At 39.9% G+C, this 15,837-nt stretch overlaps 1 protein-coding gene across 1 annotated transcript in view; it reads left to right on the top strand.

The window, feature by feature from the left end:
* Positions 1-15,837, top strand: part of LOC141333053 (protein NLRC3-like) — a 246,904-nt gene that overhangs the window by 42,996 nt on the left and 188,071 nt on the right. The window contains exon 4 of the mRNA XM_073837997.1: positions 11,151-11,324. Within this exon, the coding sequence (XP_073694098.1) occupies positions 11,151-11,324 (174 nt within the window). The remainder of the gene's footprint in view (positions 1-11,150; positions 11,325-15,837) is intronic.

The raw sequence follows: 15,837 nt of genomic DNA, 5'->3' as shown, positions 1-15,837 counted from the left end.
GGCTGCCATCCGCGGCGCCATCTTATCTATCTGTCTATTTTGTCACATTGTGTGAAGCCTCATCAAACAGAATAGGGGTTATGCCCAACAGGCTTCCGTTTTCTGCTAAACAGGTCTCATTGCTTCCGGTTCACGCGTTTTGCATATGCCTCTTTAAATATGAACATGATTTACTCATGATTCATTCAAAGTAGACTCTAAAAATGATCATAACCAATGTCCATCACATTTTGTGGATTGATATATAAAAGTTTTACATTTTTATTCTTTTCACTAACATTTATATATAAATATCGAATGAAACGTCCACAATAAACAGCTGGCTTGTTTAACTGATTACCTTAAAAGTCCGTTGATATCGCCATTATTTATTACGGCTATTGACACGTTCTCCGACAAGCGGAAGCAATGAGACCTGTTTTCCGGGGTTGGTCAGTTGACGTTCAACATATAACCTATTGAATCTCCTGAACTGTTGATTTCTTGATCCTATAAGAGACAACTGAATAGTTTGTGACTACTGTTGAAATCTGTTATTGATTGATTGTTGATTATTGTGATCTCTTCACTTGAAACAAACTACAAAGAAAAAGAAACTCAATCAATATTCTTTTATAAATCAGATTCAATCGTGTTGTCTATTCACTCTCCAGTAGATGTTCCTGACTTCTGATCGTTGGCCATATTGAACTCTAAACTAGTGTGACGCCCTAAAACATTAAACACAGACTATACGATTTAATCCATTATTCATCACTACAACAGAAAGACACCCTCATAGTCACTTTAGATGCAGAAATAGCTTTCGAGTCAACTGGAGCTATTCTCCACATTACAAAATCTGTCTTTGGGGACAGGGCTCTACAGTGTCGACCATTTCACTCACATTTGCGACTGAAAATTACTGCGTGCGACTATGAAACATATTCAGGAGCGTGAGTGTGACTGACCCCATCAGCTTATTTGTGTTTGCACTCAGCGGAGCTTCAAAGATTTCTACGTGTTTTTGCAGCGTTGAGTAATGAATCACAGACATATCTCACTAATACTTTCACAAAGTGTAGAGAGTGTAAATAAGAGATTGATTGTGCAGTAGAGACCGCTTTAATTATGTTCATTATAATGTTGACAATAGCTTCAGTTCTGACGGTCTGGTGGAAATATCATCAAATCACAAACTCCAATCAGACTCCATCTAACTTCACCCCACTCTGCAATAACCCTGACTTCACAAGCAGCAAAAAAAAAAAAACAAACACAATTTTCATAAATGGGCAGAAAAGGGTATCACACTTATTCATCACATCTTTCAGTCAAACTAATTGGTTTCATTTTCCTATTTTGATTCATTAACATTTGCTTTTTTGATTTTACAACAATTTTTCTTGATTTTTCAACATCTCTCTGACAATTACTTTCAGTCTTGTACAGAAATGTACAAAGGAGCTCATGAAAAAAGAGCTTTAGGTTTTGAATAACTGTGTATATGATATATCCAAAAATATTATATTATGGCAAAGGTGTTTGTGACATAAGACAAATGTTTGCTTTTGAGACGTGTTTGAGATATTTTGAATGCAGTGCTACATTTTGCAAGAGATGTGAGGCATTTGTGTGTGAAGCTTTGAAAAACAGAGGCAAAGTTTTGAAAATGTGTGAAAGCAGTTAAAAAACTATAATAATATATCGTCCCTGAAAAAATTCTTCAGCTCATACAGTATAAGACTCTTCATAGAACACACTAGACTGGGGAAAGGATGTCTAAAATAAGATATACAAGGTATTAGTAATATGGGTGTTTTCATTATTATTATTATTATTAATAATATAAGTGTTGTTTTTATTATTATTAATATCATAGAGAAAAACATGACACTGACACAGAAGCTAGGATAGGTGTGGTGTGTGTTGGGTATATAGTCATTATTACTTTTCTCTTTTATATATCTACTATATCTACTATCCACGGTGGTATTAATCTTTTAAGACATCATAATAATATACTTGGATAGTTATAATTATATATATACAAATTATAATAAATCAAGTACACAACTCTTAATAACCATTGTATGTTTATTAATAATACTAACATACATCTAAAACACACACATCTCAGAATTTGTTGAAATATTGACAAAACTACATACATTGAAAAAAACTAACAATAAATAGTAAATTAGGTTTGTGTATATTATAAAATTAAATATATCAAAGAAAAAATATAAATAAATATAAAAATTAATTTAAACTATAAACATAATTGTTTGAATAAATTGAGTAACACATATGATAAATATAAATATTTACAAATTACAAAATCACTTGAGTTTAAGTATTATAAAACAAACTGTGTAACACATCCTGGAGTTATTATTAACAAGAGACATATATACCTGTGTTACTAAAGGATTAGTTCACTTCCAGAACAAAAAATGTACAGATAATGTACTTGCCCTCTTGTCATAAAACAGTTCACAATTAATATTTAGTAATGTTTTACATCCCATATGCATTAAGCATTGTCACATTTAATGCAAACAGATATCTGGAAACAATCTCTCCTGTAACAGACTTACGTTAAACTTTGTTTACTAACTAAATGCAACTTATTGCAAGAATATCTCAACGTTCAGTAACATAATAAACAACACATGTTCACATATATTACCATCATAATAACAACACAAAGCAGGTTGAAAATCACCAAAGCTGCTTTAAAGGTACAATATGTAATTTTTCGCCGCTAGAGGTCGCATTGTTTAAAAACAATAACAGAGGCGACGCTTGATGACGCAATTACGGAGCGTAGAACGATGGCAAATGTGTTTTCACAAATCATGTTCACGGATGAGATACTGTCTTTTTTGCCTACCAATCTTATTGAGTATCACTGGAAGAAGCTATTGTAGATAGTGTTTGAAGAGGCACTCGTCCTCTAACAGAGAACTGCTTAACTTTACACTTAGGATGTACTCACACTAGGCACAATTGCCTTGAACCCAGCCTGAGCGCGATTACTCCTGCTGGCCGCGCACTCAAACTCCGGCCGAAACACACTTACGTACGAGATAACGGCCAAAATAACTTTTTCTAATATTCTACCTAATAATTAATAATAATTCATCTATGCCGTTCATTGATTTTCACTTGTATGTATCAGTGAGTTATTACGGAGAGTGAAAGAATATGAACGTTAAAGAATTTGCAGCTTTACTGGCAAACTACAATTCCTGTTCATCAATAAGGAGAGAACCAGACCCATTATAAACTTAAATATACTTTACTGAATTAAATTATTTGAAAAGTGTTGTGTTTGGTAATTATAGGATACATTTGTAGACACAGAATTGTATTTGTTTTGTGCTCCGACGCGGTTAGCGCTGAAACTATGCGTACCGCGCCCGAGCCCAACCGAACTGCTCTCTGACCCACCTCTTTCAGCCGGGACAGAGCCAGCTAAACGAACCACGGAGCACTTACACAAGTCAAACGAACCGGGCTTTGGGCACGGTTTAAAACGTCTAGTGTGAGTAAGTTACATCCTTACATACTGCGACATACTGACATAATGACATACTGGTAATTTATTTCACCCGTACGTTTGCGCTTCACAGAACGTGTAGGCAAAGCATAATCATGATCCATAACTATGTTATTGATTGAGGTATAAATACTAATTAAAACAATATCAATATAAATATAATAGGATCGATAAGACTAGCTACTACTTTTCTTCTTCATCTCTTCTTTGCTTCTGTTCCCCTTTGTATTTGGCGGTTCCGCGGGAACTTAGAAACTAGAGGGGTCAAAGGTTATATGACGCCATAGATGGGCGACAAAACAGAAATAAAGAAACGGCCCGTGTCTTCGAATTAAACTATACATTTCTCCGGATTTGAAAGTTCGTGGAAACTGTCGGGATAATGTAAGTACACAACTAAAAAATATATATAACATAGATATAGTGATTTTTGCTATTTTTAAAACTGAAAAATTACATATTGTACCTTTCAGGCGATGATTACAATACATATTATTTATCAAGTTTGTATGTCCATCTATAGTTGGTCTCATCTGGAGTCTTAATGAATGTTGTCAACATCTGAAGTGAGGCTGGATCCAAACTGTAGTAACACTGGGACGGACAACCGGAGAGATAGAAACAGGAAAACAGAAGAAGGATAAACATAGATAATGTTTATATTATTTCAGGCAGAAGATGATCATGTGCATTTATTACTATTTCATCACTGGAGTACAACATTATGAGCTGTGTTATGTGAATGCTTGGCTAAAAATAGGCAATTTTAATCTAGATTTAAACAGAGACAGTGTGCCTGAGCCCCAAACATTATCAGTCTGTTCAAGAGTTTAAGAGTAAAATGTGAAAAAAAACAAAAAAACCTTTATCCTAAATACCTTAGCAAGCATATTATTTGTCTTTAGTATTCAGGGAACAGACACAGTCTCTATGGACTGGACTATGTATGCCACAGTATTATTGAAATAGGAGGAACATCTAAACCAGGGGTGCCCAATAGACCTTTTTCACAGAAACCGGAAATACGCAATCGCAGGGTATGCAGACTTCCTGTGTAATGTCAACACAGCAGAAAGCCGGATAATTTTAAATTGGTTTGCCAAAGATAACTTTTGCCGACCTCATAAGAGTCGTGTAGGAAAACTCCGTCACAAAGAGGAACAAATTGGATAAAGGATATACATTTTTCCACTAAGAGTTTATCCGCGTTTATACACGCTTAACGTACGTAAAAAAACGACCAGGAAACCCCAAGTTTCTGTCATACCTTACTTGGAACAAACACTAACTACTATCAAAAGAACGAGCCCTTATTCCACAGATAAAGCGCATAATATCACGTTAAGCGTTTTCTCCTCCAGAAGCCCATTATAAGGAAACAGCTTGGTTTAACTTACCTTAACAGCGACCAGGGAAGACCAAACTTCTGTTAAATTTCTCTTGTAATAAACACTTTCTGCTGTCAAAAGAATGAGCTCTTGTTCAGCATATAAAGTGAATAATATCACGCTTTTCTCCCTATAGAACTCCATTAAGGAAAAAGCTTAACATGGTTTGTTATAATGGACTTCTATGGGGGCGATCACTTTATATGCTGAATAAGAGCTCGTTCTTTTGACATCAGCAAGTATTTATTATAAGTGAAATTTAACATAAGTTTGGTTTTCCCTGGTCGCTGTTGAGGTACGTAAACCACGTTAAGCTGTTTCCTTATAATGGGCTTCTATGGGGGAGAAAACGCTTAACGTGATATTATTCACTTTATCTGTGGAATAAGGGCTCGTTCTTTTGATAGTAGTTAATGTTTGTTCCACGTAAGGTTTGACAGAAACTTGGGGTTTCCTGGTCGTTTTTTACATACATTAAGCCACGTTAAGCGTTTTTTACGTTGTTTAACTGGTTACCGGCATACCGGGGCAGAAATAGGTTTACACAGCAATTACGTATTTCCGGCGCAAAATACGGAAGTTGTGAGAAAGGTCTATACGTCGATCGCGATCTACCGGTCGATCGCAAAGGTGGTGTGGGTAGATCGCACGGCATTAATTAGACGTCAAATAAAGTAGACGATCAGCCAATGTAGTCAGCCAATCATCCGTCCTCACTATTAATTTTGTCACTTGATTGACGTACAAGGCAGCCAGTCTAACATCTGTCCTTTTATGACACGAATCACCGCGCATGAACGTGCATACAGCCCAAGTCATCAGAGTAAAGTAATAACAAAAAAATGTACTTGTATGTAGTTGTATTGTGCAATATGGGTTCATGTAGTTAGGCAAGCTACACCAACATACAAAGAATTCTCAATATATTCATAAATAAATGTTTTTTATAGTAGGTAGATCATTTTGATTTCCTCATTTTATAAGTAGCTCACAAGCCAAAAAAGTGTGTGCACCCCTGATCTAAACTGTAATTTACACAACTGTTCAAAAACTGGAGTCAGGAGAATTTGTGCATCTTTAAAAGATGTCTCTTATACTCATCACAGCTCTATTTATTGTAAAAAAAAAAACAAAAAAACAAACCAACAACAAGAACAACAGTAGGAAAACAATAACATTGTGAAATTATATTACAATTTAAGAGAACTATTTTTTTATTTGAATATGTTAAAATATTATTGATTCCTGTAATCACGTCTTCAGTGTCACATGATCCTGCAAAATTAATTCTGATATGTTGATTTGTTGCTCAAGAAACATTTCTGATTAAATGTAAAAAAACAATAACTGTCACAAGGAGTCAGACTGAGACGTGCGGATCCATTTGCAGCATTTATTAGAATCGTCAACAGGCCAGAATAATCACCAGAAAACAGGAACAACGTAGGTAATCCGGGAAACAGTTCGATAGACAGGGAATGGTCGCAATGGCAGGAAGCAGGAATCGTCAACGGGGTACACAGTCCAGAGTCATACACAGATAATCCAACACAGAGAAAAACGCTTAGAATTACGACCATATGGAACGATAAGACTTCGCAAGGTGGCTGTGTGTGTGAGTGGCTTAAATGCATGTGGGTAAATGATAAACAGGTGTATGCAGCAATCAGTTCAGTGGGAAACGAGGAGCAGCTGTGTGCAGTGATTGGTGCAGTGGCTTATGGGGATTGCAGTCCAGAATGTGTGTGCAAGAGTTCATGATGAGAAGACAGACCAGATACATGACAGAGCCCCTCCCCAAGGAGCGGCTTCCAGACGCTCTAACCACATAATACAACCTGGAGGGTGGTGGAGCGGAGGCGGAACAGGGGGAGGTATGGAGGGCCAGGTCCATGTAGGGGTACTGGAACCAGGAACTGAGGCGGAGCCGACGGAGGGAGAAGCCATGATGAAGGAAGGGTTGGCTCCTGCATGGGGCCGACCGACGGAAGTGGAGCCGGTGGAGCCCGAGGCGGAACCGGAGAGTCGATGGTCCTGGGCGACACAGAGGATCCGGAGGGCCAAGGCGGAACCCAAGGCTCTGGCGACCCCGGCGGAGATGGAGGTCCGGAGGTACGCAGCAGAGCCGGAGTGACAGAGGATCGAGGCTGTGCCCACGGGAGGGAGGAGGTCCACAGAGCCGGCAGGACGGAGTGACGAGGTGCAGCCGGAGGAGTAGAGTCCAGAGGCGAAGGTGGGGCAACGACTGACCGGGGCGGAGCCGGAGAGACGATGGAGCCCGGAGGAGCTGGTGGGCCGACGGCCGACAACGGAGACGAGGGAGCACAGAGCCGGGGTGGAGCCGCAGGGTCGGAGGGCCGAGGTGGAGTCCAGGACTCTGAGACTGGAGGTGATGGTGAGGGGTCCTTCAGTCTGGACACCGATGGAGACTGGCAGTCCCACGGCAAGTCCTCTGCACCGAAGGTGGGATGTGGGTGAGCAGAGGGACTGTCAGGAGACAGAGGTGGCGGAACTGGAGCAGCAGGGAGGGTGGGTGGGAACAGTCCATGCATGAGCTCCGTGACCAGAACCGGGCAGACAGGAATCTCAGGACGACTGGAAGGAACCAGCGGAGTCTCTGGAAGGCTGGGCGGAACCAGCGGAGGCTCTGGAAGGCAGGGCTGAACCAGCGGAGTCTCTGGAAGGCAGGGCTGAACCAGCGGAGTCTCTGGAAGACTGGGCGGAACCAGCGGAGTCTCTGGAAGGCTGGGCGGAACCAGCGGAGTCTCTGGAAGGCTGGGCGGAACCAGCGGAGTCTCTGGAAGGCTGGGCGGAACCAGCGGAGTCTCTGGACGACGCTCTTGTGAAGCGGGCTCTGGACGACGCTCTTGTGAAGCGGGCTCTGGACGACGCTCTTGTGAAGCGGGCTCTGGACGACGCTCTTGAGGAGCGGGCTCTGGACGACGCTCTTGAGGAGCGGGCTCTGGAGAACTGGACGACCCCAGCGGAGATTCAGGAGGACTGGGCTGAACCAGTGGAGGCTCTGGAAGGCTGGGCGGAACCAGCGGAGGCTCTGGAAGGCCGGGCGGCACCAGCGGAGGCTCTGGAAGGCCGGGCGGCACCAGCGGAGGCTCTGGGAGGCAGGGCGGCACCAGCGGAGACTCTGGGATGCCGGGCGGAACCAGCGGAGATTCTGGGAGGCCAGCTGTGGTGTGACTTGGCTCTGGAAGTTCAGTTGTGGTGGCCATCTTGTGCTGTGGCTCTGGGCTAGCAGACATCTTGTGCTGTGGCTCAGGGCTAGCAGACATCTTGTGACTAAGCTCTAGTTTGGTGCAATTGTCCTCAGTGATATCCACAGTGAAAGAAGAACTGCTCAAAATGAGTGCATAGTCCATAAAGTCCTTTAAACTACAATTGAACCTCCCCTTAGGGAACCATGATTTAATGGGCTCATTCAGTCCAAAACGGAATAACTCCTTAAACATAACTTCATCATAAAACGGTACTTCCTTGGATAACTCACAAAACTGGTGAACATATTCAACAATGGGTAGATATCCCTGATGCAGATTAAGTAGCTGGTTTACTGGGTCCATGTTTGCGCTGGTGGTGGGATAAAGCTGCTGGATCCTGGTGCGGCGAAGTCTTCTGTCACAAGGAGTCAGACTGAGACGTGCGGATCCATTTGCAGCATTTATTAGAATCGTCAACAGGCCAGAATAATCACCAGAAAACAGGAACAACGTAGGTAATCCGGGAAACAGTTCGATAGACAGGGAATGGTCGCAATGGCAGGAAGCAGGAATCGTCAACGGGGTACACAGTCCAGAGTCATACACAGATAATCCAACACAGAGAAAAACGCTTAGAATTACGACCATATGGAACGATAAGACTTCGCAAGGTGGCTGTGTGTGTGAGTGGCTTAAATGCATGTGGGTAAATGATAAACAGGTGTATGCAGCAATCAGTTCAGTGGGAAACGAGGAGCAGCTGTGTGCAGTGATTGGTGCAGTGGCTTATGGGGATTGCAGTCCAGAATGTGTGTGCAAGAGTTCATGATGAGAAGACAGACCAGATACATGACAATAACAGATGGGCTATGTTGAATTTTTTTTAGTGTAAACTGATTTATCAGGATTCATTGTTAAATGCAAGAATGCATTCAATTGATGAAGTGAGAGAAAATATTTTTGTTTCAAATAAACAGTTCATTTTAAACTTTATATTCATCAACAAATCTTGAGGAAAAACAAACACAAAACATGATTAAGAAATATTTCTTGAGCAGCAAATGAGATATTTCTGAATAATAATGTGACACCTAAGACTGGCCTAATGATGCTGAAAATTCAGATTTGATCACAGAAATAAGACACATTTGAACACATTTAGTCACTCGTGTTGGATGTCAAAACCTTCTCTAAATAACTTCATGTGCTTTCTTAGCTTACCCATGTTTACATCTCTGTCAGCAGCTCCCTTCAGAAATTCAGATATCTTTGAGCTTCTCATCTGTTGTAGATTTACCCCTCAAACCACAAAACAATTTTTATCAATAATATTGTCATCATGAAAGATTTAATGACGTTTGAACTTTGAAGTTAACTAGATTCAGTTCATTTGAGCTCAGTTTAACGCACATTTTTAAGATAAAAGTGGCCCAACTCCAATATCCACTGACTAATTGCCGGCAAAACCTTTACAAAGCTATCAAAACCTCCCATCTGCACATAAATATGTGAATAAGTCAAAACTTTCATGAATAAGAGCTCAATATACAGAGTTGGCCGAACGTTACCTGTTCTGAATAAGAGTTGATATGCTAACGGACTTATTCGAAGTCACTAAACTATTTCAATAAAGTAAATATTCAACAGAAACGTGAGTTACTAGCAAGAAAAGTGTTGAGCGGTTTTATGTAATATTTGTGTGAATTTAGCGACTAAACTGACCTGAAAACGGTGAAAACAGCAGCGAGAGACGGGTGTTGCAGCCTGTCAGTTGGTGTGTTTCTGCCTTGTTCCCATGGTTACTCCCGCCGCTGCAGCGTTTGAATGAGACTCAGCACACACGCATCATAACACATTTACATAAAGAAACATGCAGAAATAGACAACTAAATAATTAATTATTATTAAACTTTACATTTTAATCATTTTGTGGTTATGACCTATGACCTATTTATACATGTAACTGCAACCCGCACATGATTGGCACTTTTTATTTTAGTTTTATAGATTTTTAAGAACATTCAAATTTTTTCCTTTTTTTTGTTATATTTTTGGGGCTTTTTATGGCTTAAATGGACAGGACAGTAGAGAGATGACAGGAAATCAATGGACAGAGAGAGGGGAGCAGGATTGGCAAAGGACCTCGAGGCGGGAATCGAACTCAGGTCGCCGTGAGCACAGTTGCGCTATATGTTGGTGCACTAACCACAGAATTGAAATATTCATTTAAATAACATGCAGTATTTTTATACTAAAAACAGGTGTTAAAGACATTCAGATCTGCATTCATGCTGCTGCTGATCCAGAAAGAGCAACACAAACAGTCTGTTTGACCACATAATCATCATTATTTCTGTCTTACAGACATTTACATTACAAGTACTGGGATAAAAGTTTATAGTTTGGATATAAACACTCATTGTCTACAGTAGCAATCAAAACTAAAGTATCTTAACATGTATGTATTATAACACTTATCCTCTTCCTCCAGGAGGTGGCCACAACTGCACATTTAAAAAAGTATTCATCATTGAATCATTCACTCAGATGATTCTAATAGTGGGAGAAAAAAAAAATATATATATATATAATTGTTTTTTTTGTTTTTTTTTGACACTGACTCCTTAATTTAAATTTATTTCCTCAAAATATATATTCAATTAACATTTTGTCAGATCTACTAGTAAATTAAGTTATTTCGTTTAGAATATGTCTACTTGGAATTTTCTTTCTTTAAAATAGTTAGACAATATTGATCTCCAATTAAAAAAATAAAAACTTCTAATTTATCCAGAATCATGCAGCACAAAGTACAAGTGGATATCAAAATGATACCTACATTTTATTTTATTTTATTTTATTGCATTTTGTGTTTTTCAGTTGAATAAAATACTGCTTTGCCTATATTTCATTGAGGATGTTAAAAAGTTTACAAATTTTGTGTCAGGCTGATCTCTATCTGATAAATTGACATTAATATGGCTGTTTGTTTTGTTCTCTTCACAGACTGTGTGGATGTCAACTCACTGCTCAGTCCTGTGAGAGTTTGTCTTCAGCTCTACAGTCCTCAAACTGCCCCCTGAGAGATCTGGACCTGAGTAACAATGACCTGCAGGATTCTGGAGTGAAGCTTCTTTCTGAAGGACTGAAGAGTCCAAACTGTCAGCTGGAGATACTGAGGTAACTGGTTTTCCATAACATAATTAACAAAATACTACCACAATAAATGGCCATTGATTTTTGTCAACAATCTGCTGTCAATGCAATGCCAGAACAAGAGACAACATTCCCAGATAGCATCCGGATGTGGGCCACCTTTGGCAAAAATGTGTCACAATCGACAAAGACTAATCAAGGTATAAACCAAATGTGGTCCACATATGTTTCAGCAAATGTGGCCCAGGTATATTAACATGTTTCTGGGATAGTTTTGGCAAAGATATGGCACAGTGAGCTTTGGCTAATCAGTATGTCAGCCTAACTTGTCCCACATTTGACATGGCAAATATGCTCCATATGTAATAAAACAGATGAGGGCTACTTCTGGTTTGGATGTAGCACTGGATAATAGAAATATACTTTTGAAATTGTAAATATAGACCTAAAAATGTTATAGAATTTGTCTACTTTTAGTAGGATACAACACAGTTAACTGATGCAGGCTGATCTGGACGAGTCTTAAGAAGGCTACATTACTAGCAAATTAATTTTGAAACATGCTTTTAAAGGCATTTTTCATAGGTGTATAGTGCAGTAAATAAATAAAAACATAAGTGCAGTATAATAATAGCTCTTACACCTAGAGCCACTGTCTCTCTGTCCTCATCGACTGAGGTGCCCCTCTCTCCAACCCCCATCACCAGCTCACAGCGCTCCTTTACCTTTTACTATTGCTACATGCACTAATTATGATACTTTATGAACTATAATATTTGTGCATAAATCTATTAATCTGAGTCTAAAATCATCTCATAACTGTGTCATAACTCTAGCTATCAGATATTTTCATATCTATACTGTGTGCTTTTAAATATATTGTTCTCTTATGAATTGGCTCTGTTCTCTCAGATATTGAGTGTTTTGCTCAAACCTTGTTTTTGCATCACTGAAGACCAGAAGATCTATTGTAATTCAGGTGACAAGTATAGACTTATCTCCCTTATCTAAGCAAGCTGATTATAGTCAGCCTTCTCTACACTGTCGACTAAACATTCACATTCACTGAATCACTATGATCAATTATGTGGATGCATAGGTGCTTCATAACTATCACTAGCAGATATTTCCCGTCTATATTGTAGTATGATTGTATCAATGGCATTTTCTCCAAGAACACAAGGCAGGCAATGCCTACTCAAAAACCTGATGAGAAAACAGTCAAGAGTTCCCAAACATCCTGAAAAACCTGTAATTTTGTGATGCAGTTTTCCAGATATGAGAATTAAATAACACCCAAACTTCCTAAATGACTTCTTTGAACAGTTTGTTTTAAAGAACCTTTTCATGTTCATTTAAAAACATGTTTCCTCTTCTTGTGGATTTGATTATTACAATACTTTATTTCCACTTCATCAGTAAAATCCTCAGCTTTGAGGATCATATTTGTCTTGGTTCTTTCCTCATTTAAGTGGAACAGATTCAGTGCATTGACAACTTGACAAAGACTGTGTCCAGATCATTGAGTCAGTGAGTTGAACTGGATCAGTTTGATTCATGAATGATTTGCTGCAGTTGAGCACAAATGCAGATGAGTTATGAGCTAAACCCGAAGACATTTCTCATGCATTACCTTAGGTTACTTTGAGGGGTAAAGTGCTTACACTTTAAAGGGATAGTTCACCCAAAAATGAAAATTTGATGTTTGTCTGCTTACCCCCAATGCATCCAAGATGTAGGTGACTTTGTTTCCTCAGAAAAATACAAACAAAGATTTTTAATGAAAACCGGTGCAGTCTGCCAGCCTTATCATGGTTGTGGATGGGCACCAAACCTTTAAAAGAAAACAAAAACATGCTTGGATGGGCTGATGCGATTTCTCCTCTCTGTAATTATTTGTCCTGTTTTTGAGAAGACTCTCTCTGAGGGCACCGGTGTTGCAACAATAGCCGCTTTTCCATTGTCGGGTCAGTGCGAGCCAGTGCTAAGAGTGTGCCGGGCGGGGCCAATGGCCTCGAGTCGCAAGCACCAAGACCAAAAGTAAGCTGCGTTTCCACTATCGAGCCAGTAGTCTCGCTGCGCAAACCTAAAGCCCGCCCTTTACACACCTCTTTGAATCAAACGTCACGAAATCCCTCCCCTTTCAGCGGGGAGATTGAAAGTAAGTCTCCGTAGTGTGATTATCGAAGGAAGAGAGCCAAAGCGACTGTTTGCTCCTTTCTGTGTTTTCTTGGTGGAAGATGAGGCAGCGAAAACAAGATGCGAAGATGGAGGCTCAGCCGCGTTTAAGGCGAAAGCTTATATTAGCTGCAAGGCGAAAAAGAACAATAAAGCGACGTGGAAGCCGGATACAGCGAATGCAGAAACGACTAATGTTGGTGATGTCTGTCAAGAAGTGCTCTGCAACAGTTGTTTATGCAGCGGCAATATTTGTAATATATTACATTAATAAATCACTTGAATAGAAGCTTTGTTTTTATGACCGACACAAAAGTCTTTCGTCTAACTTTGTATTACATTCAACTAAATGTTGCATATTATCTACACACTACTGCAAAAAATAACTACACAGTTGTACTTCTAGTATAATTTTGTATGCTTTTATTTAGGTACAGATACAGGTACAGTGTATGTTAACAATTTATCAAGGTGTGTTGGTGAGTTTCTGTGGGGTTTTTTGGACGATGTAAATAAACTTATACATCAGATCTCATTTTTATAGGATCTTATTTGCATTTTTCCAAATTTAAATACGAGTAGATACTAATCAGACAGGCATTTAAATGTTTTCATCACATAGTTGTCTGTAACAACAGTTAATAGTGTAACTATTACTGAATAGGACCTGATTTACACAGGACACAAAAGGTGCCCCATCAGATAACCATTTAAGTAATGTGCCCATCAATACTGCATTTCCATATAATATCTGCCTAATGTTAGTGTCTTCTCTGGGCACCGCTTTGTCCATTGTACGTTTTAATGGCTTTGTACTGCGCCCGCAATTTCTTCAACTTGTCTCGAACTGAACTTGCATTGTGGTGCGCTGGATATTTAGCTTTGCGAGTCCAGCAACGATGTATTTTATCACGTCTTTGTTTCTGCAGACGCCGTCAAACTGGCGTTGTATACTGTCATCGGCCCAAATACATAGGAGAGCCCTGTATTAGTAATACAGCGAAATGCGCATCTTACCGCAGACACACTCCGCCTTTCACTTTGACCACGCCTCAAGCCCCGACTGGCCCGCTTTGGCCCAAGGTTTTCGTCGGGCCGAAAAACCCGGGCCATTGGCCCTGAGGAAGCACCGGCGAGGCACGATCAGGCCCCCGGAAGTGACAGTGGAAACGCGACTGGCTCTGGCACGCACTAGCACGCCCGCTTTTGGCCCGACAGTGGAAACGCGGCTAATGCAAAGTCTTCCTACCATTACCTTAACCAGGCGTCTGCACTCAGCTTTGCAGTCTCCAACATCATTGAAATGCAGCCAGATGCTGCTGCTTTTTCGTTTTTCACTCATTTTTTCACTTTCTCCCAATGTACTTGCATTTAATGCCGTCTCCCCCGCTTCTCTCTGTCGCTCTGTGTACCTGGCCTGTACCACTACACTCGCTATCTTTAAAGCACGCGCCCCCCTTTCCTTCTTTCACATAATGGTACGATCCCGCCCCTATTTAAGGCGGAAGATTCGGCTCTCCCCGACAGGAGTCGGTTCTTTTCCTTCGCTACAAAGAATCGTCTCTTAGAGCCGACTCGTTCACGAACGACACATCACTAGTTAAAATATGGGAGATTTACGGGAAAATACTTTTACAGGAGGATGGCGGGAAAGAAGGGTAAAATACGGGACTTTCCCGGCCAAAACGGGATACTTGACAGGTATGGTTTATTAACAGTCGGAGAGTTGTATTAATGTGTCATTTGAGATAGGGCTGCACCATTATGACTAAAATCATAATTCTCCATTATTCCCTTGAAATTGTAATTGCGATTATTAATTACGATTAGTTAATGCATTAATATTCACAATGAGCAATAGCTACATTTGCTACATAAGTTATTAATCTTTGTTAAAATAACACAACTCTCATGTTAGCTCTTTAAATAACAGCTGCAACTTTTGATTTTAACAATTTGTTATTAAATATTGGAATAACCTAAGATTAATAATGAATGTGCAAAATAATTTTTCATTGTCAGTTTATGTTATGTGTATATCCTATTCAGTCTAAATATTGAAGTATTTGGTGCTGTGATGAACACCAGAGCAAATACACACTTTTCAGAAACTGAAAGCTGTTTTGTTTCCAGGGTAAGGCCAGCATTATGTTAATCACTATCTGCTGACAGAGAATAAAAGTGCTCTTTCATCCAGAGAGGACTCACTTTCTCAGCACACCACCATGACGCCTGTTTCACACATACTCCGTGTGCAGTCCGTGTGCGTTACGTATGCGGTGCAGAAGCAGCACGGACTCGTTTTGCTTTCACACAGGACGCGTTTGCAGTCCGTTCCTGATCAGCGGCTGTTAACCAC

This window comes from Garra rufa, chromosome 4 (genome assembly GCF_049309525.1).
Source record: "Garra rufa chromosome 4, GarRuf1.0, whole genome shotgun sequence".
NCBI classification, from domain to species: Eukaryota; Metazoa; Chordata; class Actinopteri; order Cypriniformes; family Cyprinidae; genus Garra; species Garra rufa.
This window is presented reverse-complemented; position numbering and strand designations above follow the sequence as displayed.